Source organism: Eubalaena glacialis, chromosome 1 (assembly GCF_028564815.1).
Source record: "Eubalaena glacialis isolate mEubGla1 chromosome 1, mEubGla1.1.hap2.+ XY, whole genome shotgun sequence".
NCBI classification, from domain to species: Eukaryota; Metazoa; Chordata; class Mammalia; order Artiodactyla; family Balaenidae; genus Eubalaena; species Eubalaena glacialis.
In genome coordinates, this window is record NC_083716.1 from 61110205 (window position 1) to 61137059 (window position 26855).

Genomic DNA, 26855 nt, shown 5'->3' on the forward strand with positions numbered 1-26855 from the left:
GCACACATAAAAAACAGTAATTTATGGAAAGGTGACATTTCAAAGTGAAAGACCCTCATTGTACTGAGACACGGAATAATTTTTCCATAGTGCCATGACAGTCCCGGTTTGACCACGTAGGGGCAAGAAAACTCCCCCGCCCGACACAGAGAAGGAACTGATGATGGAAGTGTGATGTCTACTCAAGAATGAGAAAGAAGGTGGTCTTCTCCCCCTCCCACTTTTTCTTTGATTATAAAACTGTAGCCCACTAAGTTCTCGGGGCACAGCACCTTCTCACCTGCCCACTTGAAAGCCTCACAAGCGCCCTACTCTAATAACTCACTTCTTATCTATCATTTTCCCTCTCACTGACTTCTTTTTGTGCTGAGACATAAAGAACCGGAGCTCCTCGGAGCCCCCTGAAACGCCACCTAGCGGTTTCAAACCCACATATACCAACCTGCCAATGAGGTTCTGAATGTGGGGTATGGGTGTGTATGTGTGTTTGAAAAAAAAATTTTTGGCTTTATTTATTAGTGCTCTTTGGCTATGTAACAAATTCACCCAAAACCTGGAAGGTTAAAACAACAGTCATTATCCCACACAGTTTCTGAGGGTCAGGAATCCAGGAGTAGCTTAGCTGAGTTTTTCTGGCTCCAGGTCTCTCACGTGGTTGCAGTCAAGCTGTCAGCCAGAGCTGCAATCATCTCAGGGCTCAACAGAGAATGGAGAATCGACTTCTCAGCTCACTTACATGGTTGTTGGCAAGTCTCAGTTCCTCACTAGCTATAGGCCTGAGGCTTCTACCTCCAGTCATTTGAGCCTCTCACAAGGTGTCTGAATGTCCGAGAGAGAGAAAGAAGAGAGCAGCCACAATGGACGACACAGTCTTTTACAACATAATCTCTGAAGTAGGATACCATCACTTCTGCCATATGCCACTGGTTACACAGATCAGCCATGGTGCAATGTGGGAGGGAACTACTCAAGAGAATGCCAGGAAGAGGGGATCATCAGGAGCCATCTTGGAGGCTGACTATCATAGCCTGCCTTCTGGCCCCCAAGGATCCCTGCCTCCTATTTTTCAAATCCATGTGTAGTGCCCTCCCACATTATACCAGGTTTGGTTTGTATAACCAATAACAAGCATATGGCAAAAATGATGACATGTTACTTCCAAGAATAGGTTATAAAAAAGACTGCAGCTTCCATCTAGGGAAAATTACACTATTACTCTCTCTCAAGTCACTCACAATAGGGCAAACAGCTGCCACATTTTTAGGACACTCTGAGATTTATGAAGTGAGGGACTGAGGCCCTCACTCCAACAGCGCTTAAGAAACTGAGGCCAGCCAACAGTATCAACGAGCTTGGAAGCCACAGTTGAGCCTTGAAATGATTGCCACCCTGGCAAACAGACTGACTACAACTTCATCAGAGACACTAAGCCAGAACCACCCAGCGATGCTACACTCTCAAATTCCTGACCCTCAGAAACTGTGTGAAAGACTAAATGTTTGTTACTTTAAGCTGCCAAGTTTTGTGGTTATGTATTACATAGCAATAGGTAACTATTATTACACAGCAACAGATAACTTCATTAAAGCTTTAAGAAAAAAAACTCATAAAAGCAATTAAGGATTGTTACAAAAATATTAAATTGTATAGAATTCTGAAATAAAAGTACCCACCCTAGCCAACCCACCCTCCCATGACCACTGGAGTTTAGAACATATCCTTCCAGACTTTTTCTTATTCCTTTGCAAATAAACAGAATAAGCTTTTTTAATGTCTTACCCTTAAATAAGAACAGACAGCCAAAGATCACCTAATATTGGAGGAAAGTCTCCACCATAAAGGAGAAAGGCCACAATAAACAACCAGAAAAGAGCAATCCACAGGGAACAAAGATAAAGCAGGAAAGAAAAGACATTCAAAAACCAAACAAAACCAACTCTAATTAATATACTTAGACAGACAAGGGAAAAAAATGCATCCATAACACAAGAACAAAATGTTACATAATGATAATTTACTAATACCAAAGTCAAAAAAAAAATTCTAAAAGCTTCCATAGAGAAAAAACTGGTGATATAAAGAGATCTATTAGATGCTGGAAGACAATGGCACATGCCTTCAAAATTCTCAAAGAAAACTCTATACTAACCAATCAATAAGACGTGACGGGAAAAAAATTTAAAAGATCATCAGGCATATACAAAGATTCAAAAAATTACCTTACATGTGCTTATGCACTCTTTCTCTGAAGGATATGCTATACACACACACACACACACATACACACACACACAGAAAACCAATAAAGAAGATATGAGATAAAGGAAGACTGCTGTTTAAAAGGGAAAAAAAGGAAAAAAAAAAAAAAAAAAAGACAGGTCTAGCAACACAACCAGTTCAGTTTGGAGCACAAAGATGGAGAACTGAAGAAGGGAGGTCACCAGAGGAAAAGAGGTTGATAGACTTACTGATTTTGAGGAGGAGGGGTAGAGGGGAGAATGGTTATTAGGCACATGACAGACTTAACAGAGTGGCCATTGAAAATTTGAATAAGTGTACAGAAAATAGTGCAAATGAACACAGGATGCAATAAGTCACTGAAAGAAAAAAAAAGTTTTATAAGTAATCAAAGTCTACAATTCTGTTCACAATGATTACTGATCTGGTTTTTTTTTAATTTTATTTATTTTTATTAATTAATTATTTTATTGGCATAGAGTTGATTTACAATGTTGTGTTATTTTCCGCTGTACAGCAAAGTGAGTCAGTTATACATATATATATATCCACTCTTTTTCAGATTCTATTACCATATAGGTCATTACAGAGTACTGAGTAGAGTTCCCTGTGCTATACAGTAGGTTCTTACTAGTTATCTATTTTATATACAGTAGTGTGTATATGTCAATCCCAATCTCCCAATTTACCCCTCCCCCCACCCCTTTCCCCCTTGGTAACCGTAGTTTGTTTTCTACATCTGTGATTCAATTTCTGTTTTGTAAATAGGTTCATTTGTACCCTTTTTTAAAATGTTTTAATGTAATATAACAAAATGGGGAAGACGAAGAAGAGGAAATGGTGTGAGTAAAAGAGAGCTAAATCCTTAGGTATCATAACAGAGACTATATATAATATTGAAATAGCTAGAGAGAGAGACCTCAGAAAGCCCTAAGCTTAGGACAGCTAGGTGGATGGGTATTCATGAGACATTAACCTCCAATTCACCTATTCTCCCAGTAAGCATTCAGGAATGCACAGGAGTTCTGACAAGTAACCAGAACCTGGTCAGCAAGGACAAAAGTAATCAGAGATCCTCCAACAATTTAAAAAAAAAAAAAAAATCAAGAGAGTGTATAAATCCTGTTGAGAATGGCAAAAGCAAAGTTCTCAGAAGGTCAGAGGGAATCCTCTCCACCATCACCCAGTAACAAGATTTGGTCATCTACTCTCCTAGTGACTTGAAGACCAAGTGTGCCCCTCCACACAGTGCTATTGTATCCTCTATTCTGGAATCCTTCCTAATGGAATCATGTTCTTGTATCCTTTCCTTACATTAAAGGAACTTTTATCCTTTGCCTCTCCAATCAATCACCCTTATGAAAAATCACACAAATACTAGCATATTATTTAGAAATAGGCAGACAGCAGGAAAAAACAGCTAATAGAATTTAAAATCTTCTGGAAAAACAGCACTTATGCAGAATGGGGTAAAAGCAAGGGGAAAGATGGAAGATGCAGCAAAGAACTGATTTTTTCCTTAAAAACCTTCAGTACTAGCTTACTTTTTAACTAGTATTAGTTTTACAATAATTATTTTTTTAACTGAAAAGGCCAAATACTTTTTTAAAACAACTCAGAATCAGAAAAACAAATACTTTATAAGAATTTTAACAGTTAACTCATTTTTATAGTGTAAGATACTAATAAGTATATATTTAATTCATTTGTTATAGTACCTAGCAAATTATTCCTGGATAATTTATTTTTACACAGTGCAAATATAAAACACTCATCTAAACATGGTCTAAAATGTAAGTTAAACATAGTCTGTTGAAATGATAAGGAACACTTTCAAGTGTATTATGGAAGAAATGGTCAGGAATATAAGAAAGAGAATGCTCTACTTTTTATGATTAGAGTTCAAAAACGTGCTTTTTATCTCCAAGTACTGATTTCAAAAGTCAGTTTTACTGATTAAAACCCTCCCAAAATAAAAGAATAAGACTTCAGCTGGCCATTTAGGATCAGCTGCTAGTGAAACAAGCTATTTGAGTTCCCAATAGTGTCAGCACACAGCTGCCAGATCATAATCACTCTGATCATATTTGCATGAACCTTTAAAAACATAGTATACAGTGAAAAAAAAGCTAATATCCTAGGACTACACATAGTATTATCCCATAAACACAAACATATACAATATCTCTCTGGGTTATACATAGATGTCTGGGGCATGTTCATCAAAACAGTTTAACACTGGTTACGCGTCATAAAATTTCAAATTTTTTACTTTCTCTTTGTACTTTTATATGCTATTAGAATTTTTTTAAAACAGTGACAATCAATTAGTTGATTTCCTGGACAAAACATCTCACACTAAGCAAACAAAGGAGTTCTGACTTCAAATGCATAAATTCATGTCAATTGATTCTATTTTGTTTTATTTATAAAGCTTTCCTGACATGTAACTGACATACATCATACATCTTACCTATTTAAAGTATACAATTTAATAAGTTTTGATACATGTATATGCTCATCAAATCATTATACAATCAAGATAATGAACACACTCCTAAAAGCTCCCTCCTGTCTCTCTGTAATCTCTCCTTCCTGCCCTCCACCACACCCTGGCACATGCACAGGAAACCAATGATCTGCTTTCTGTCACTATAAATTGAATTCCCTATAATCTCAATATAAATGGAATGATACAGTACGTATTCTTTTTTGTCTGGCTTCTTTCAATGAACACAATTATTCTGAGTTTCATCCAAACAATACTCTATTCCTATTTTATTTCTGACTAGAATTCTAATGTATGGGTAAACAATCTGTTTAATGATTCACCTGTTGATAGACATTTAGATAACTTTCAGGTTCTAGCTATTAAAAACAAAAATCACCATGAACATTAGTGAACACGTCTTTGTATGGACACACGTTTTCTCTTCTCTTGGGTAAATATCTAAGAATGAAATGGTTTTATCAAATAGATGTGTGTTTAACTTTTTATACTGAAAATTCAGTGCAGCATTTTAACTCCTCATGAGAAGAAAGTTGTAGTTCCTCCATTATCTAGCCAACATTTGGTATGCTCTGTTTTAAAATTTTAGCCATTCTAACAACTGTGTGGTAGTACTTCACTGTATCTTTAATTTACATTTCCCTAATAATGAAAGAGACTGAGTACCTTTCCATGTGGTTATTTACCATCCATATATCTTTGGTGAATGTTCAAATCCCTTGCCCATTTTTTTATTGGGTTGTTTCTTTTCTGATTGAGTTTGGAGAGTTCATTATGTATTCTGACTGGTAGTCCTTTATCAGACATATGCTTTGCAAAGATTTTCTCCAAACCTGTGGTTTGTCCTTTTAATTCTTATAACAGTATCTTTCCAATAGTAAAAATTTTCATTTTGAAAAGGTCCAGCTTATCAATTTTTCTTTTATAGAACATACTTCTGGTGTTCTATATTTAAGAAATTCTGGTTTAAACCACAATCACAAAGATTTTCTCCTATATTATCATCCAGAAGTGTTATACTTTTAGGCTTGACATTTAGTTCTATCAGTTAATTTTGTATATGGTACAAAATACAGATCCAAATTCATTTTTATGCATGTTGATATCCAATTGTTCCAGCACGATTTGTTGAAAAGACAATCCTTTCTCCACTGAACTGCCTTGCACCTTTGTCAAAAATCAGTCGTCCAGGGACTCCCCTAGTGGCACAGTGGTTAAGAATCCGCCTGCCAATGCAGGGGACACGGGTTCGAGCCCTGGTCCAGGAAGATCCCATATGCCGCTGAGCAACTAAGCCCTTGCGCCACAGCTAATGAGCCTGAGCTCTAGAGCCTGCAAGCCACAACTACTGAGCCCGCGTGCCACAACTACTGAAGTCCGTGCTCCACAACAAGAAGCCATGGCAATAAGAAGCCCACGCACCGCAACGAAGAGTAGCCCCCGCTCGCTGCGACTAGAGAAAGCCCGCGTGCAGCAACGAAGACACAACGTAGCCAAAAATTAATTAATTAATTAATTTTAAAAAAATCAGTCATCCATTTCTGTGTGGGTCTATTTCTGGACTTTCTATTCTATGCCATCAAACTTTACACTGATATCACTGTTTTGATTACTGCAGCTTTATAATAATTCTAGAAATCAGGTAGTAGCTTTTTTTGTAGATTCCATCAGTTATTCTACATAAATGATCATGCCTTTTGGAAATAAAAACAGTTTATTCCTTCCTTTGCAACCTGGATGTCTTTTACTTCTTCTTGCCTGATTGTCCTGAACAGAATCTTCAGGACCACTGTATACATTTTGAAGTGGTCAGAGCGGACATCCTTGAATTGTTTCTGATCTTAAGGGAAAGCATGCAGACTTTCACCATTAGGAATTATGTTATTAGTAGGCTTTTCCCTAACCTAAACTTTATGAGGTTAAAGGAGTTCCCTTCTATTCTAAGAATGCTATAAGAAACTTTATCAGGAATAGATAGTAGTTTTGGCAAATGGTTTTTCTATCTATTGAGATGACTATGTGATTTTTCTTTCTTTAGTTTGTTAATAGAGTTAAGTGCTCTAATTACATTCCAAATGTTACACCTACTCTACATTCTTAGTACACTATTTAATTCTGAAAAAAGGGATAAATACAGTGATACTAGTATTAAGTATGTTTAAGTGATTTTCAATCTTCACTACCACTTTGTATTCAAAGTTGGTAAGACAATGATAGATAGCTAACAGAATGAAAACATATCAATCTTTATTAAAATAAAAAATATAGTTAAACAGAAGTTAGAAAGTAAAAAGTTAAAGTAAAAAAAAAAAAAAGTTAGAGTAGAAGTTAGAGTCAGGAGTTAAAGTAGAAGGTTAACAGAACTTAAAAGTAGGGAAGCAGCAGATGGAAGAATAGAGGCACTTCTAATTCTATATAATAAGGAGTCTAAGGATTCTATTGAAAGTTGATACAAGAAAAAATTTTAATGTGTGTATATTATATCATTTAAAAGTACAAGGTAACCAGAAGTAAAACCATTACCATAATTGTATGCAGGAGTGTTTCTGATTAGCAAAGTATATTTTAAAAATTTGTATCTGAATTTCTTAGGATAAGACACATTCTCCAGTTAGTCCTTGGCGCCTCAACCTATTTCCTATTATATTACAATAGGCCAAATTTACACATTTATAAATTCTTGCCTGATCCTTTGACACTTGAGTTTATACAGATAAAGAGTTATAGAGATAATCTCCAAGACATTAAAAAACAGAATTTGTTAAAAATGGTTATCCCCCAAAATCAGTTGTATTTCTATGTATTAGCAATGAACAATCCAAAAATGAAATTAAGAAAACAATTCCATTTACAGTAGCATCAAAAATAATGAAATACTTAGGATTAAATTTAACCAAGGAAATGCGAGACTTCTAAACTTAAAACTACTAAACACTGTTGAAACAACTTAAAGAAAGACATCTCCTGTTCATGAATTGGAAGACTTAATATTGTTAAAATGGCAATGCTTCTAAAACTGATCTACAGATTCAGTGCAATCCCATTCTAAATTCCAACTGCCTTTTTTACAGGAATGGACAAGTTGATCCTAAAATTAATATGGAATTGCAAGGGACTCTGAATAGCCAAAACAACCTTGAAAGACAACAACAAAGTTGGAGGGCTCACACTTCCTGACTTCAAAACTTACTACAAACCTACAGTAACCAAAACAGCATGGTACTGGAATAAGGACAAGCATACAGACTTATGGAATAGAACCGAGAATCCAGAAATTAACCCAAACACCTATGGTCAACTGATTTTTAAGAGGGCCAAGACCACTCAATGGGGAAAAGAAAATGCTCTTCAACAAATGGTGTGGGGACAACTAGATTTCCACATGCAAAAAAATGAAGTGAACCCTTACCACACATCTGATACAAAAATTAACTCAAAATGGATCAAAGCCCTAAATTTAAGAGCTAAAACTAAAACTCCTAGAAGAAAACATAGGCATAAATCATTGTGACCTTAGATTTAGCAACAGATTTTCAGATATGACAGCAAAAGCACAGCAACAAAAGAAAAAATAAACTGGACTTCATCAAAATTTAAAACTTACACATTAAAGGATACTCTCAAGAAAGTCAAAATAAACCACAGAATAGGAGAAAGTGTCTGCAAATCATAAATCTATTAAGGGTCTAGTATTAAGAGTATATAAAGAATTCTTACAACCACAACAAAAAACAATTTAAAAAAGGGGTGAAGAACTTCAATACACATTTTTCCAAAAATATACAAATGGCCAATAAGCACATGAAAAGATGCTCAGCATCATTAGTAATTAGAAAAATGTAAATCAAAACCACAATATTACTTTACACCCACTAGGATGGCTATAATTTTATTTTTTCTCCTTTTTTTTTTTCTGGCCATGCCACGCGGCATGTGGGATCTTAGTTCCCCAACCAGGGATCGAACCCGTGACCCCTGCAATGAAAGCACAGTCTTAACCACTGGACCACCAGGGAAGTCCCAGGATGGCTATAATTTTAAAAAGGGAAAAGACCACGTTTTGGTGAGGACATGCTTCCTCAAAAAGCTAAACACAGAATTACCATCTGACTTAGCAATTCCACTCCAATATATATACGCAAAAGAAATGAAAATATATACCCATGCAAAAACTTGTACATGAACGTTCACAGCAGCTTTCTTCATAATAGACAAAAACCGAAACAATCCAAGTGTCCATCAACCAATGGCTCCACCAACTGATGAATGCATAAATGAACTGTGGTATATACAAACAATGGAGTATTATTCTGCCTTAAAAGGAATGAAGTACTGACACATGCTACAACATGGATTAGAGAGGGCAGGAAGAATATGTAGGACACAATTCAAACACCATGAATCTCCACTATTTCCCCCTAATAGTAACTTTTGATGATACATGGAAGAGCACTGAAAAACATCATGTTAAATAAAATAAGCCAGACACAAAAGGCCACATATTGTATGTCTCCACTTATATGAAATAAAATATCCAGAACAGGCAAATCCATGGAGACAGAAAACAGACTGGTAGCTCCCAGGAGATTGGGGAGAGGTGGGGAGGGCAGGTGGGAATACTGAAATGACCACTTAATGGCTACGAGTTTCTTTTTGGGGTGATGAAATGTCCTGGAGTTAGATAGTGGTGACGGTTGCACAACACTGCAAATGTTCTAGCAGTCACTGAATCATACACTCTAAAATAGTTTAAATTATGATTTAATTTTAAGTAAATTTTACCTCAATAATATTTTTTTTAAAGTGGTTGCCCCTGGGCATAGAACTTGGGGTGTTCAAGGGGAAGGGGATCTTAATTTCTCATTATTAAATATTTTTTAGTACTTTTTTTTTTCCTTGCACCAAATCATCACAGATAAATAAACACAAAATGATTTCTCAGCTAAATTAACAACATCAAAAGTTATTATTAGGGGGAAATAGTGGAGATTCATGGTGTTTGAATTAAGTCCTACATATTCTTCTTGCCCTCTCTAATCCTATTCCTTCTCCCATATGTTATGGCACCATTATAGATTTAGTTCATTGACAGTAATTTTAAAATGTGGAAATCAAATCATTAGGTAATTCACATACTTCTTCCTTGCAAAGAATAAAAAAATAAATTTCAAGTGAAAGTAGCAACAGGAATGAACAAATGTACCTAAGTTTTCCCAGGGAGAACTACGGTCAATTACTCAATAAATAATAATGGTGCACTTGCTATTATCAGATTTAAATTTCCTGAATTTTCCTCCAATTGAAGATGTTAAACAGTAAATTCAATTCCAAAATTTTCAGTTTTTCTTTAGATGTAAGTTTCACATAGTACATACAAAGAGCTTAATACTTACTTATCAAGGAAATCCTTATCCACCACAGCAGTGATGTCAAGAAGAGGATTTCCCAGTCCAAAGAGAATATTTTCACTAAAAAAACACAAAATACAAGCACAAGTTAGAAATACTTCTGAAAGTAAAGTGATGTGTAAAATGCACAAATATAAAAATAAATATCTTCACTTTACCTTGGAAATAAACTTAACATACTAGTTTATTAAACCTCTGATTTGCCTATTACATGTAGGACAACATTTTAGAGGAAGCACAAAGCCATTTAGAAAGGAAAATGACTTTTAAACTGGATGAAATAAAACATAACAAAAGAAGAAACCAGATCATGTGATTTTTTTCCACAATATTTAACAGCTAATGACTAAAGCTAATTAAATTCAATTTTTTTTTAAGGTCTATCACAATAAAGTTTTATACTCAACAAACATGATAGATATTTAACTCTCTCTAGACAGTAAAATACTGAACTAATGAAAGTTTATTAGGGAGCATACAGCAAGTCCTGGAGGAATCCAGGCAACAGCCTTACCCTTGAAAAACTGAATGACTGGGGTGGGACCTTCACAATGGGTATCATAGATAGTGTAATTTTCAGTTACATTTAACAGACTTTGAGGGAGTCTGTTTTCCATAACTGATTACAATACGGCTCAAAACTGAGGGAAAGACAGAACTCCACCACAACTGATAACAACTGACAGCAAGAAATGGACCAGAGGCCATAGCTGGGTCAGCCTCAATGAGGGCCATTCTTCTAGTTTATGCAATAAAATTTGCCTCTGTGTAATTTCCCATTGGTATCTAGTTTGCTCAAGCTCTCTTCCAGTTGCCTCCAAACCAGTTACCATCCTCACCATTTGGAGATTATTAGTAATATCAATAGGACTGATACCCAAAAGTTTCTTTAGGAGAATGAGGTATAGCCTACAATTATAGTGTAAAATGATTTAGAAGACTGAATTACAGTCTCTTATTAGAATCACAGATTGGGCAACTATGGCTGAATATGCAATTAAGAGAAATTTGTCCCTTTTTCTATTTAAAGAAAGATGATGGGGGAGGGATAAAAGACAATGCATTTATTTATTCACACAGGCATTTGTAATCAAAATAAAAGTCTAATATAAAAAGAAAATAAGTGCTTAGAAAATGAAGGATCAACAGGCAGATACAGTAAAACGTGACCATCATTTCATTAGGGACTTCTCTGCCTGATTTGTGTATTATTAGTCAAACAATAAAAACTCTTAAAACTTGTTTATTTTTCTTTAAAAAAGCACAGGGGAGCTGCTTCGTTGTTTCTTTTTATTCACACTTTTTAAGTGTTCAGTTCAATATATACAGTAATGTAACCACCACCAAAATCAAAATATGAAACATTTCCATCATCACAAAAAAATATCCTCCTGTCCCCATGTCAGTCTCTCCACCCCCAACTGGTCCCCTCTTGGTTTTAAGGAATGTAACTGTGATACTTCTTTTTAAGAAGTCAGTCCTTTGCACATCTCCTGCATTCTCAAAATAGTTCATTACACTCTATTTGAAAATTTATTAAAAATAATATTACCAAATTAATTCAACCTCTCTGGGCCTATGGTTTCTACAAAGAATTATGGGGGAAAATGAGCACACTGAATCACAATAACCATGTTTAAACTCATTCCTAAACTTATTTGTCCAACAAAACCTTTGCTTATGAACAAAAATGGACAAGAATATGTAAAATGTGATTCAGAGCTCCGTGTGTAAAGGACAAAAGAGGAAGAACTTATACACTGACTACTGTTCCTCACTGCAAGAAGTACACAGCATGGGCCCTGATGAGAGATGCTGTCAAGTTGGAATTGTCCGGAGCCTGTGTGGAACCTGTTGCAGCAACAGTGGCTAAGGTAACAGGTGGAGACAATAAAATTTAAAATAGCAGATAAAAGGTGTCTTCAAACAGTAAGTTAAGTAAAAACTATACAATTATTTCCAAAAGCAAATAAGTTTAAACTATTCACGTCGTTTTCCTCTCCATCACTGTACGTAAATGAGAAACTATTATGATTTCATTCTAATATAACAAATTAACTTTGTTAAAAACACTAATTCTTCAAAATGGCTAGTTTCCTAAATATAAACTAGTGTCCAGGCCAGTAAATACTGTATCACCCTTCTTAAACAATAAAGATACTATTTAAGTAAGCATTTATTTTGAACTTGTCCTATTAGATGTGAACAAGATGGGGGCTGGTCTATGGCCAAAAACTATGACTAACCCATACTAGGATTATTATTTTGTTCCAAATGTTAGCAATGTCTTTTTCCTGGAATGGATGCTAGGGTGAAAGATTCTGGATGACTTTTTCTTTCTTTCTTTTTTTTTTTTTTGGTCAGTAATTTTGAAGTGTCTCATAATTCAGGCTCCATCCAACATAAACCTATACTATAATTATTATTTTGTTAGACAACCTACAAACACTATATACCGACATAGATATTACAGTAAAAGATCCTGAGAAAACTTTGTCTTGTTTATTGATATATTTATATTGATTAGCCCTCTGGTCAGCGAAAATATTTAGTTACATCTGGTGCCAGAATAAACACTATTGATGAGTGTCCTTAACTGTTACAGCAATCATCCCCTTTTTAAATTCAGAAAACTCAACTTCATATGTGATTCCTCTCCCTCCATCAATAAGCACCATTCTTAGTAGTGACTGCATCTTCTTGGTTTGTTCCAACAGTTCATCTACCAGGAACCCCACAATATCCGACTGGCGCTGCCTTTAACTAGGTCCTCTACAGACCTTGCCTAAATTCCTACACTGCTGCTATTTTTTTAGCCACAATAAATCCTGTACAATATCACCGAACTATATTATTTAAACAAATAATGATATTTTTCCACTTAAAAGTTATTCCCCTTACAACTATGTAGAGGATAAAATACAAAAGCCTTTTTTAACATAAAGGACATTGAGTCTAGCTGGAACCTACAATATTTCATCAAATCTGAGATGCCATGAATCATAAAATTCCAACTTCCCATGGAGATTGCAAGGCATAAATGCATCTAAGGGTTGTTAAAATGTGAAGAAATGTGCATATTACAACCACTGAAATACAGTGCCTCTCTAACTTTATCTCTCACCATTCTAACGCATACAATCCATTTTCTAATCATAATACTTCACTGTGCCCTGAAAAAGACTGACTGTAAGGTCCTTCCCCTATACTTCTGTGCCTAGCAAACGCCCATTCATCTTTTTAAAATTTCTCGTATGCCAGCTCTCTTAGAAAATCTTTTCTGCCCAACTCGTACCAAGGGTTCCCAAGTAAAAGTATACAGGCTGTCCCCTGCACAACTTCAAAGGGTGCAGTTCACAATGTGAATGATAGCTCCTATAAACTAAGGCACTGCTGCCCACCTCCTAGTTTTACTCATTCCTCCTCCCTAGGTTCTGTTAAGTTCTTTGATGAACTTTTAATTGATTTTAAGGGTTGCTTTGTACTTTATCTCAATCAACTTATCTCAACATAAAAGGTAAAGTTTTTGTTTGTTTGTCTTTTTAACCTTAATTACATTTGTATTCTCAATGGCTGGCATATGATAATCACAAGGGCCTTGAGGGATTTTGCGATTCTAGGTTCTGACTTCTATCAACAGACTGCTGCTTATCTCAGGCTCCCATAGATCAGGGCTGGGTCTAGAGTAAGGTTAAATTTTAAAGATACTTACGTCAAAGGTTAAATAATAGAACACTAATTCAAAATAGGTTGTAATAGAGTTCCCTGATGGCCTAGTGGCTAGGATTCCAGGCCTTCACTGCCGTGGCCCGGGTTCAATCCCTGGTCAGGGAACTGAGATCCCACAAGCTGCGCAGCATGGCCAACAAGAAAGCAACAACAACAACAACAAAAAATAGGTTGTGATAAGTTAAAAATGAATATTGCACTTCCTAAAGCAATCACCAAATGATAACACAACAAGGTATAGCTAAAAAACCCAATAAACAACATAAAATGAAAAATTAAAATATAGTCAATTTAGAAAAAAAAAGCAGGAAAGACATAATAACACACAGGATAAATGGAAAGCAAAAGATGGTATAGTCAAACCCAACCATATTAGTAGTCACACTAAATGTAAATGGATAACCACTGCAATTAGAAAATAAAGACTGTCACACAGGATTAAAAAAAAAATGCCATTTACTAGAGATACACTTTAAATATAAAGACAGAGAGAGTTTAAAAACAAAAAGGTTGACTACTTGAGGCGGGGAGAAGAAGATGGCGGAAGAGTAAGACGCGGAGATCACCTTCCTTCCCACAGATACATTAGAAATACATCTACACGTGGAACTGCTCCTACAGAACACCCACTGAACGCTGGCAGAAAACGTCAGACCTCCCAATAGGCAAGAAACTCCCCACGTACTTGGGTAGGGCAAAAGAAAAAAGAAATAACAGAGACAAAAGAATAGGGACGGGACCTGCACCTGTGGGAGGGAGCCGTGAAGGAGGAAAGGTTTCCACGCACTAGGAAGCCCCTTCGTGGGCAGAGACTGCGGGTGGCAGAGGGGGGAAGCTTCAGAGCCACGGAGGAGAGCGCAGCCACAGGGGTGCGGAGGGCAAAACGGAGAGACTCCCGCACAGAGGATCGGCACCGAGCAGCACTCACCAGCCCGAGAGGCTTGTCTGCTCACCCGCCGGGGCGGACGGGGGCTGGGAGCTGAGGCTCGGGCTTCGGATCGCAGGGAGAGGACTGGGGTTGGCAGCGTGAACACAGCCTGAAGGGGTTAGTGCACCACAGCTAGCCGGGAGGGAGTCCGGGAAAAAGTCTGCAGCTGCTGAAGAGGCAAGAGACTTTTTCTTCCCTCTTTGTTTCGCGGTGCGCGAGGAGAGGGGATTCAGAGCGCCGCCTAAACGAGCTCCAGAGACGGGCGCGAGCCGCGGCTATCAGCGCGGATCCCACAGCAACAGGAGCGCAGAGGGAAAAGTGGAGAGATTCCCGCACAGAGGCGCGGTGCCGACCTGCACTCACCAGCCCGAGAGGCTTGTCTGCTCACCCGCCTGGGCGGGCGGGGGCTGGGAGCTGAGGCTCGGGCTTCGGTCGGATCGCAGGGAGAGGACTGGGGTTGACAGCGTGAACACAGCCTGAAGGGGTTAGCGCACCACAGCTAGCCGGGAGGGAGTCTGGGAAAAAGTCTGCAGCTGCCGAAGAGGCAAGAGACTTTTTCTTGCCTCTTTCTTTCGCGGCGCGCAAGGAGAGGGGATTCAGAGCGCCGCCTAAACGAGCTCCAGAGACAGGCGCGAGCCGCGGCTATCAGCGCGGACCCCAGAGACAGGCATGAGACGCTAAGGCTGCTGCTGCCGCCACCAAAAACCTGTGTGCGAGCACAGGTCACTCTCCACACCGCCCCTCCCGGGAGCCGGTGCAGCCCGCCACGGCCAGGCTCCCGTGATCAGGGGACAACTTCCCCAGGAGAACGCACGGCGCGCCTCAGGCTGGTGCAACGTCAGGCCGGCTTCTGCCGCCGCAGGCTCGCCCCGCATCCGTATCCCTCCCTCCCCCCGCCTGAGTGAGCCAGAGCCCCCGAAGCAGCTGCTCCTTTAACCCCATTCTGTCTGGGCGGGGAACAGACGCCCTCAGGCGACCTACAAGCAGAGGCGGCTCCAAATCCAAAGCTGAACCCCGGGAGCTGTGCGAACAAAGAAGAGAAAGGGAAATCTCTCCCAGCAGCCTCAGAAGCAGCGGATTAAAACTTCACAAACAACTTGATGTGCCTGCATCTGTTGAATACCTGAATAGACAACGAATCATCCCAAATTCAGGAGGTGGACTTTGGGAGCAGGATATATTAATTTTTCCCCTTTTCCTTTTTTTTTTTGAGTGTATATGTATATGCTTCTGGGTGAGATTTTGTCTGTATAGCTTTGCTTTATAATAGCTTTATTTTACTTCACTATATTTTATCCTCTTTCTTTCTTTCTTTCTATTTTTTCTCCCTTTTACTCTGAGCCGTGTGGATGAAAGGCTCTTGGTGCTCCAGCCAGGCATCAGGGCTGTGCCTCTGAGGTGGGAGAGCCAACTTCAGGACACTGGTCCACAAGAGACCTCCCAGCTCCACGTAATACCAAACGGCGAAAATCTCTGAGAGATCTCCATCTCAACATCAAGACCCAGCTTCACTCAACGACCAGCAAGCTACAGTGCTGGACACCCTATGCCAAACAACTAGCAAAACAGGAACACAGCCCCATCCATTAGCAGAGAGGCTGCCTAAAATCATAATAAGGCCACAGACACCCCAAAATACACCACCAGACGTGGACGTGCCCACCAGAAAGACAAGATCCAGCCTCATCCACCAGAACACAGGCACTAGTTCCCTCCACCAGGAAGCCTACACAACCCACTGAACCAACCTTAGCCACTGGAGACAGATACCAAAAACAACGGGAACTACGAACCTGCAGCCTGTGAAAAGGAGACCCCAAACACAGTAAGATAAGCAAAATGAGACGACAGAAAAACACACAGCAAATGAAGGAGCAGGGTCAAAACACACCAGACCTAACAAATGAAGAGGAAATAGGTAGTCTACTTGAAAAAGAATTCAGAATAATGATAGTAAGGATGATCCAAAATCTTGGAAATAGAATAGACAAAATGCAAGAAACATTTAACAAGGACGTAGAAGAACTAAAGAGGAACCAAGCAACGATGAAAAACACAATAAATGAAATTAAAAATACTCTAGATGGGATCAATAGCAGAATAACTGAGGCAGAAGAACGGATAAGTGACCTGGAAGATAAAATGGTGGAAATAACTACTGCAGACCAGAATAAAGAAAAAAGAATGAAAAGAACTGAGGACAGTCTCAGAGACCTCTGGGACAACATTAAATGCACCAACATTCGAATTATAGGGATCCCAGAAGAAGAAGAGAAAAAGAAAGGGACTGAGAAAATATTTAAGAGATTATAGTTGAAAACTTCCCTAATATGGGAAAGGAAATAGTTAATCAAGTCCTGGAAGCACAGAGAGTCCCATACATGATAAATCCAAGGAGAAACACGCCAAGACACATATTAATCAAACTCTCAAAAATTAAATATAAAGAAAACACATTAAAAGCAGCAAGGGAAAAACAACAAATAACACACAAGGGAATCCCCATCAGGTTAACAGCTGATCTTTCAGCAGAAACTCTGCAAGCCAGAAGGGAGTGGCAGGATATACTTAAAGTGATGAAGGAGAAAAACCTACAACCAAGATTAATCTACCCAGCAAGGATCTCATTCAGATTGGATGGAGAAATTAAAACCTTTACAGACAAGCAAAAGCTGAGAGAGTTCAGCACCACCAAACCAGCTTTACAACAAATGCTAAAGGAACTTCTCTAGGCAAGAAACACAAGAGAAGGAAAACACCTACAATAACAAACCCTAAACATTTAAGAAAATGGGAATAGGAACATACATATCGATAATTACCTTAAATGTAAATGGATTAAATGCTCCCACCAAAAGACACAGACTGGCTGAATGGATACAAAAACAAGACCCATATATATGCTGTCTACAAGAGACCCACTTCAGACCTAGAGACACATACAGACTGAAAGTGAGGGGATGGAAAAAAGTATTCCATGCAAATGGAAATCAAAAGAAAGCTGGAGTAGCAATTCTCATATCAGACAAAATAGACTTTAAAATAAAGACTATTACAAGAGACAAAGAAGGACACTATATAATGATCAAGGGATCGATCCAAGAGGAAGGTATAACAATTGCAAATATTTATGCACCCAACATAGGAGCACCTCAATACATAAGGCAAATACTAACAGCCATAAAAGGGGAAATGACAGCAACACAATCATAGTAGGGGACTTTAACACCCCACTTTCACCAATGGACAGATCATCCAAAATGAAAATAAATAAGGAAACACAAGCTTTAAATGATACATTAAACAAGATGGACTTAATTGACACTTATAGGACATTCCACCCCAAAACAACAGAATACACATTCTTCTCAAGTGTTCATGGAACATTCTCCAGGATAGATCATATCTTGGGTCACAAATCAAGCCTTGGTAAATTTAGGAAAATTGAAATCGTATCAAGTATCTTTTCCGACCACAACGCTATGAGACTAGATATCAATTACAGGAAAAGATCTGTAAAAAATACAAACACATGGAGACTACACAATACACTACTTAATAACGAAGTGATCACTGAAGAAATCAAAGGGGAAATCAAAAACTACCTAGAAACAAATGACAATGGAGACACGACGACCCAAAACCTGTGGGACGCAGCAAAAGCAGTGCTAAGAGGGAAGTTTATAGCAATACAAGCCTACCTCAAGAAACAGGAAACATCTCGAATAAACAACCTAACCTTGCACCTGAAGCAATTAGAGAAAGAAGAACCAAAAAACCCCAAAGCTAGCAGAAGGAAAGAAATCATAACGATCAGGTCAGAAATAAATGAAAAAGAAATGAAGGAAACAATAGCAAAAATCAATGAAACTAAAAGCTGGTTCTTTGAGAAGATAAACAAAATTGATAAACCATTAGCCAGACTCATCAAGAGAAAAAGGGAGAAGACTCAAATCAATAGAATTAGAAATAAAAAAGGAGAAGTAACCACTGACACTGCAGAAATACAAAGGATCATGAGAGATTACTACAAGCAACTCTATGCCAATAAAATGTACAACCTGGAAGAAACGGACAGATTCTTAGAAATGCACAACCTGCCAAGACTGAACCAGGAAGAAATAGAAAATATGAACAGACCAATCACAAGCACTGAAATTGAAACTGTGATTAAAAATCTTCCAACAAACAAAAGCCCAGGACCAGATGGCTTCACAGGCGAATTCTATCAAACATTTAGAGAAGAGCTAACACCTGTCCTTCTCAAACTCTTCCAAAATATTGCAGAGGGAGGAACACTCCCAAACTCATTCTACGAGGCCACCATCACCCTGATACCAAAACCAGACAAAGATGTCACAAAGAAAGAAAACTACAGGCCAATATCACTGATGAACATAGATGCAAAAATCCTCAACAAAATACTAGCAAACAGAATCCAACAGCACATTAAAAGGATCATACACCATGATCAAGTGGGGTTTATCCCAGGAATGCAAGGATTCTTCAATATACGCCAATCAATCAACATGATACACCATATTAACAAATTGAAAGAGAAAAACCATATGATCATCTCAATAGATGCAGAGAAAGCTTTTGACAAAATTCAACACCCATTTATGATAAAAGCCCTGCAGAAAGTAGGCATAGAGGGAACTTTCCTCAACATAATAAAGGCCATATATGACAAACCCCCAGCCAATATTGTCCTCAATGGTGAAAAACTGAAACCATTTCCACTACGATCAGGAACAAGACAAGGTTGCCCACTCTCACCACTATTATTCAACACAGTTTTGGAAGTGTTAGCCACAGCAATCAGAGAAGAAAAAGAAATAAAAGGAATCCAAATCGGAAAAGAAGAGGTAAAGCTGTCACTGTTTGCAGATGACAGGATACTATACATAGAGAATCCTAAAGATGCTACCAGAAAACTACTAGAGCTAATCAATGAATTTGGTAAAGTAGCAGGATACAAAATTAATGCACAGAAATCTCTTGCATTCCTATACACTAATGATGAAAAATCTGAAAGTGAAATTAAGAAAACACTCCCGTTTACCACTGCAACAAAAAGAATAAAATATCTAGGAATAAACCTACCTAAGGAGACAAAAGACCTGTATGCAGAAAATTATAAGACACTGATGAAAGAAATTAAAGATGATACAAATAGATGGAGAGATATACCATGTTCTTGGATTGGAAGAATCAACATTGTGAAAATGACTCTACTACCCAAAGCAATCTACAGATTCAATGCAATCCCTATCAAACTACCACTGGCATTTTTCACAGAACTAGAACAAAAAATTTCACAATTTGTATGGAAACACAAAAGACCCCGAATAGCCAAAGCAATCTTGAGAATGAAAATGGAGCTGGAGGAATCAGGCTCCCTGACTTCAGACTATACTACAAAGCTACAGTAATCAAGACAGTTTGGTACTGGCACAAAAACAGAAATATAGATCAATGGAACAGGATAGAAAGCCCAGAGATAAACCCACGCACATATGGTCACCTTATCTTTGATAAAGGAGGCAAGCATATACAGTGGAGAAAAGACAGCCTCTTCAATAAGTGGTGCTGGGAAAATTGGACAGGTACATGTAAAAGTATGAAATTAGAACATTCCCTGACACCATACACAAAAATAAACTCAAAATGGATTAAAGACCTAAGTGTAAGGCCAGACACTATCAAACTCTTAGAGGAAAACATAGGCAGAACACTCTATGACATAAATCACAGCAAGATTCTTTTTGACCCAGCTCCTAGAGAAATGGAAATAAAAACACAAATAAACAAATGGGACCTAACGAAACTTAAAAGCTTTTGCACAGCAAAGGAAACCATAAACAAGACCAAAAGACAACCCTCAGAATGGGAGAAAATATTTGCAAATGAAACAACTGACAAAGGATTAATCTCCAAGATTTACAAGCAGCTCATGCAGCTCAATAACAAAAAAGCAAACAACCCAATCCAAAAATGGGCAGAAGACCTAAATAGACATTTCTCCAAAGAAGATATACAGATGGCCAACAGACACATGAAAGAATGCTCAACATCATTAATCATTAGAGAAATGCAAATCAAAACTACAATGAGATATCATCTCACACCGGTCAGATTGGCCATCATCAAAAAATCTAGAAACAATAAATGCTGGAGAGGGTGTGGAGAAAAGGGAACCCTCTTGCACTCTTGGTGGGAATGTAAATTGATACAGCCACTATGGAGAACAGTATGGAGGTTCCTTAAAAAACTACAAATAGAACTACCATACGACCCAGCAATCCCACTACTGGGCATATACCCTGAGAAAACCATAGTTCAAAAAGAGTCATGTACCAAAATGTTCATTGCAGCTCTATTTACAATAGCCAGGACATGGAAGCAACCTAAGTGTCCATCATCGGATGAATGGATAAAGAAGATGTGGCACATATATACAATGGAATATTACTCAGCCATAAAAAGAAATGAAATGGAGGTATTTGTAATGAGGTGGATGGAGTTAGAGTCTGTCATACAGAGTGAAGTAAGTCAGAAAGAGAAAAACAAATACAGTATGCTAACACATATATATGGACTCTAAGGAAAAAAAAAAAAAAAAGGCCATGAAGAACCTAGTGGCAAGACGGGAATAAAGACACAGACCTACTAGAGAATGGACTTGAGGATATGGGGAGGGGGAAGGGTGAGATGTGACAGGGTGAGAGAGTGTCATGGACATATATACACTACCAGATGTACAATAGATAGCTAGTGGGAAGCGGCCGCATAGCACAGGGAGATCAGCTCGGTGCTTTGTGACCACCTAGAGGGGTGGGATGGGGAGGGTGGGAGGGAGGGAGATGCAAGAGGGAAGAGATATGGGAACATATGTATATGTATAACGGATTCACTTTGTTATAAAGCAGAAACTAACACACCATTGTAAAGCAATTATACCTCAATAAAGATGTTTTTAAAAAAAAAAACAAAACAAAAAGGTTGGATAAAAAGACATACCATGCAAACACTAATCATAAAAAACCTACAGTGGCTATAATTAATATCAAACAAGGCAGACATCACCAGATATAAAAGGATTTCATAAAAATAAGCAGGTCAATTCACCAAGAAACAAAATAAATGCCTTCAAAATACTTGGAAAAAAAAAAAGAAAACCTGAGAGAAACACAAGAAATAGACAAATTCACAGTCTTAGTTAATTGTAACACCCCTCTTTTAGTAGTTAGTAAAACAAACAACACAAAAATAAGGTAGGGAATCACACTACTGGATATTTATCCTAGAGAAATGAAAACTTAAGTTTACACAGAAATGTGTACACAAATGTTCATAACAGCTTTACTGTTAATAGTAAAAAATTGGAAACAACCCAAATGTCCTTCAATAGGTAACTAGGTAAACAAACTGTGGTACACCCATACAATGGACTAATATTCAGCATTAAAAAGGAATGAACTATGATACAACTTGGATGGATCTCAAAGGCACTGTAGTGAGTGAAAATAAAAGCCTTATCTATGTGTTACCTACTGTAAAATTCTATTTATATACGACTCTCAAAATGACAAAATTACATTGACTGAGAACGGATCAGGAGTTGCCAACTGTTAAGGCTGGGGGGGAGGGTGTGACCATATACGGATAACACAAAGGAGTTTCTTTGTGGTGACAGAACAGTTTAATACCCTAATTGTGTTAATCTGGAATCTGGACATGATAAAATTTCGAGGAACTACACACCACCGCCATGTCAATAAAAGACAGTGTATGCAAATGCTGGTGATATTCTAATAACATCTACAGTCAACTTAATAGTACTAAACCAACATCAATTTCCTGGTTTTGGTAAGATACTGTGGTTATGTAAGATTTATCATTGGGGGAAGTTGGGTGAAGAGTGCATAGGAACTCTCTGTACTCTTTTTGCAACTTCTTGTGAGTCTTTCAAAATTAAAAAAAAAAAAGAAACTTGTATTTTAAAATAAGGAAAAAGTAGTAATATTTTTAAATGTTTAAGAAACAATTAGGGTGATAACATCAGGAATGGCAGAATAAGGGCCTCCAAAACTCCTCTCTTCCATAAAAGCAACAAGAACACTAGCAAAAAAAGTCAAAATCAACACTTTCAGAACTCCACATATTAACCAAAGGCTTGCAACACCTGAGGAACATTTATTCAAGGGGAAAAAAAAGGCTGAATCTCAGTAAAAACAGCAAGCTTTGTGGCATTTTAACTTGCCCTATTCCCATCCCCCCTCCCCAGCTCCAAGGCAGCCTTAAAAGCAACAGCCCCAAAACACAGTGGAAACCAGGGGCCTACCAGCCACTGGATGAGTTGGAACAGAACTGGAGCTCTTTCAAAGCCCCATTTTCAGAAAAGTGCTATTATTTGAGCTTACTGGCAGTTACCCGAAAAACTCCTACTCCAAAACTTCTCATTACTTGACCTGACTAAGAGTTTCCCCAGTACTAACAGCCTTTTCCCCCGGGGCATTTGTCAAAAACAATCAGCTGCAATTGTTTAACACCCCAGCCATCTGAAGCAGTTGGGGCAAACAAGCAGCTAACCAAAAAAACTTAAAAGGAAAAGTGGGGCATGAGCTATCCATAAGGGGTTTTGAAAAGTTCTGAATATTCCTGAGAATCTAGGAGACCATGTATTATACATATGCCCTGGCCTGTGGGCATGCTCAAGAAAGACCTGAAAAGGTACTAAGCAATCATCTCTGAGCATGAGGCTCTGCACAAGCAGCAAATAGAGGCTATGGCAGCATTGTAAGCCTGGCTGGGCACTGAAGGTATGCCTCATCAAGCACATACAGCCTCTCAGCAGATACTGCTAGACAAAAACAAGTATTGGCAAGAACGCAGAAAAACTGGAATCCACATTGCTGGTGGAGACATAAAATGATGCTGCCAGCTTGGCAAAAAAGTTTGGCAATTCTTCAAAAAAATAAACATAAAGTTACCATATGACCCAGCAATTCCACTCCTAAGTCCAAAAACTTGGACATGAATGTTTATAGCAGCATTATTCATAACAGCCAAAAAGTGGAAATAAAAATATCAATCAACTGATGGATAAACAAAATGTGGTCTATACATACAATGGAATATTATTCAGCCATAACAAGGAATGAAATACTGATACATGTAACAACATAGATGAACTTTGAAAACATTATACTCAGTGAAGGAAGCCAGGCACAAAAGCCCAAATATATGATTCCACTTATGAAATGTCCAGAATATGGCAAATTGACAGAGACAAGGTAGATTAGTGGTTACCAGGGGATGGGCAGGGGAAATGGAGAGTAACTGCTAACAGGTATGAGGCTTCATTTGGGGATGATGAAAAAGTTCTGAAATTAGATAGTAGTGATGGAGGCAAAACCCTGAATATCCTAAAAACCACTGAGCTGTACAGTTTTAAATGGTACATTTTATGGCATGTGAATTATATCACAATTTAATAATTAATAATAATTAGTTAATAATTAAGTAAATAAAACAATTAAACTAATTGGTATTTATAGAACAATACACCCAACAACTGCAATATTCATTTACTGAATAAACGATGTGTAAAACAACTACACTGAAAACCTCAAAATATTGCTGAGTGAAATTAAAGACTTTAAAAACACATGTAGGGCTTCCCTGGTGGCACAGTGGTTAAGAATCCACCTGCCAACGCAGGGGGCACGGGTTCAAGCCCTGGTCCAGGAAGATCCCACATGCCGCAGAGCAACTAAGCCCATGCACCACAACTACTGAGCCTGTGCTCTAGAGCCCGTGAGCCACAACTACTGAAGCCCGCGTGCCTAGAGCCCGTGCTCCCCAACAAGAGAAGCCAACGCAATGAGAAGCCCGCGCGCCGCAATGAAGAGAACCCCCGCTCGCCGCAACAAGAGAAGGCCTGCATGCAGCAATGAAGACCCAACACAGTCAAAAATAAATAAATTTAAAAAAAAACACACATGTAACATTCACCAAAACAGACCATAGATGAGACTATAAAACTCATCTCAATAGATATCAAAGGACTGAAACGTAACACTATGTTCTCTCTCTATACATATAATACAGATATATGCTTATAATGTGTAAACAATATATTCTCCAAATATCATGGAATTAAATAGAAAATCAATTTTTAAAAATAACTTAAAACTCCCCAAATATTTAGAAATTAAACAGTAAACTTCTAAATGACCTGTGGATGACAGAAATCATACTAGAAATTAGAAAATAATTTGAACCAAACACACATATCAAAATTTGTATGATGTAGTTAAAAAAGTACTGAGGGGAACATTTTATATATGAAATGCACATGTTAGAAAACAAGAAAGGTTTAAAATCAATGGTCTAAACTTCTAACTCAAAACAAAATGGAAAAAGAGTAAATTAAATCCAAAAGAGAAGAAAATAAAAATATGACAGCAAAAATAAATGAAATCGATTAAATAAATGAATGAATGAACGAAATAGAAAACTATTACAAAAATAGAAGTTCAACAAAACCCAAATCTGGGCTTTTGAAAAGATTAATACGTTTGATAAACCCCTAACAAGAATGATCCCAAAAAGTTAAAAAAAAAAAAAAAAAAAAGGCGTGGGAGGAGTACTAATACCAGGAATGAAAAAGGGGACATAAAACAGTTCCTACAGGCAGTAATAGTATACTATAAACAACTTTTTAACAATCCAACAATTCAGAATAAATTTCTTTAAAAATGCAACTTACCAAAACTGACACAGGAAAAAATGTTAAATCTGAATACTCATTTATCATTTCTTTAATAAGAAATTGAAATCTGTAATTTAAAACCTTTCACCCCTTCATCCAAAATATATTCCAGGCCCAGTTGGCTTCACTGCTGAATTCTATCAAAAATTTAAAGAAAGAGTACCAAGCTTACAAAGCTACAATAATTAAGAAAGTGTGGTATTGGTGTAACAATATACAAATAGGTCAACAGATCAGAACAGTGAGTCCAGGAAAGTCCTACATCTATCTAATCTACTGACTGAGAATCCTTTTGAGGAAACCCTTACACCATAGCAAAAAATCAGCTTAAGATGGATCTTAGACCTAAATGTGAAGGTTGAAACTACAAGGCTTCCACAAGAAAACATAAGAGAACAGTTTCACAACCTTGGGATAGAAGAAGGAAAGATTTCTAAGAACCCAAAAAGTAATATACATAAAATAAAATAAATCAATGAATTCAATTTTAAAACTTCTGCTCTCAAAAGACACTGTTACGAAAATGAAAAGACATGGCTCAGGGAGAAAATATTTGCTACATAGGAAGGTATGTATGTTTGTTTGTAATATCTAACAAATAACTTGTATCTGAAGTATTGAAAGAATTACAAATCAGCAACAAAAAGACAACTTATACTTACAAATACCATATTTACAAATATGGGTAAGACTTGAACTGGCAGTTCAAAAGAAAAGATAAGCAAATGGTCTATAATCACATTATTAGCAATCAATGAACTAAAACTACAAATGAAATATAACTACACGCCCATCAGAATGGCTAAAATCAAAAATGCCAAACATTGTCAAGAAAGTGGAGTAACTGGAACTCTTATAACACTGAATGTTTAATGTATTCTGTTTTCTATTTTAGAAAACAGTTCGGTGGTTTCTGAAGTTAAACATCCATCTACCCTAGAACACAGCAATTCCACACCTGGGCATTTACCCACGTCCACACGAATGTTCATGGCAGCTTCATTTACAATAACCAAACCCTGAAAACAAGCCTAAGTCCATCAACAGAATTGTTGCTATATCCATATAATGGAATCTTACTCAGCAGTGAAAAGGAACAAACTATTAACACACACATCAAAATGGATGAATATCAAAATTGTTATTGAACAACAGTAATCAGATAAAAGTAATCAGACACAAATAGTACTTACCGTATGATTCCATTTATATGAAGTTATAGAATATACAAAACTAATCTCTACTAATAGAAGCCAGAAAATG

General features: G+C 37.4%; 1 protein-coding gene across 2 annotated transcripts in view; it reads right to left on the minus strand.

Annotated features, from left to right (window-relative positions):
- Positions 1 to 26855, minus strand: part of ADK (adenosine kinase) — a 503819-nt gene that overhangs the window by 444319 nt on the left and 32645 nt on the right. For both annotated transcript variants that reach the window (XM_061197296.1, XM_061197285.1), the window contains exon 2: positions 10141 to 10215. In XM_061197296.1, the coding sequence (XP_061053279.1) occupies positions 10141 to 10215 (75 nt within the window). The remainder of the gene's footprint in view (positions 1 to 10140; positions 10216 to 26855) is intronic.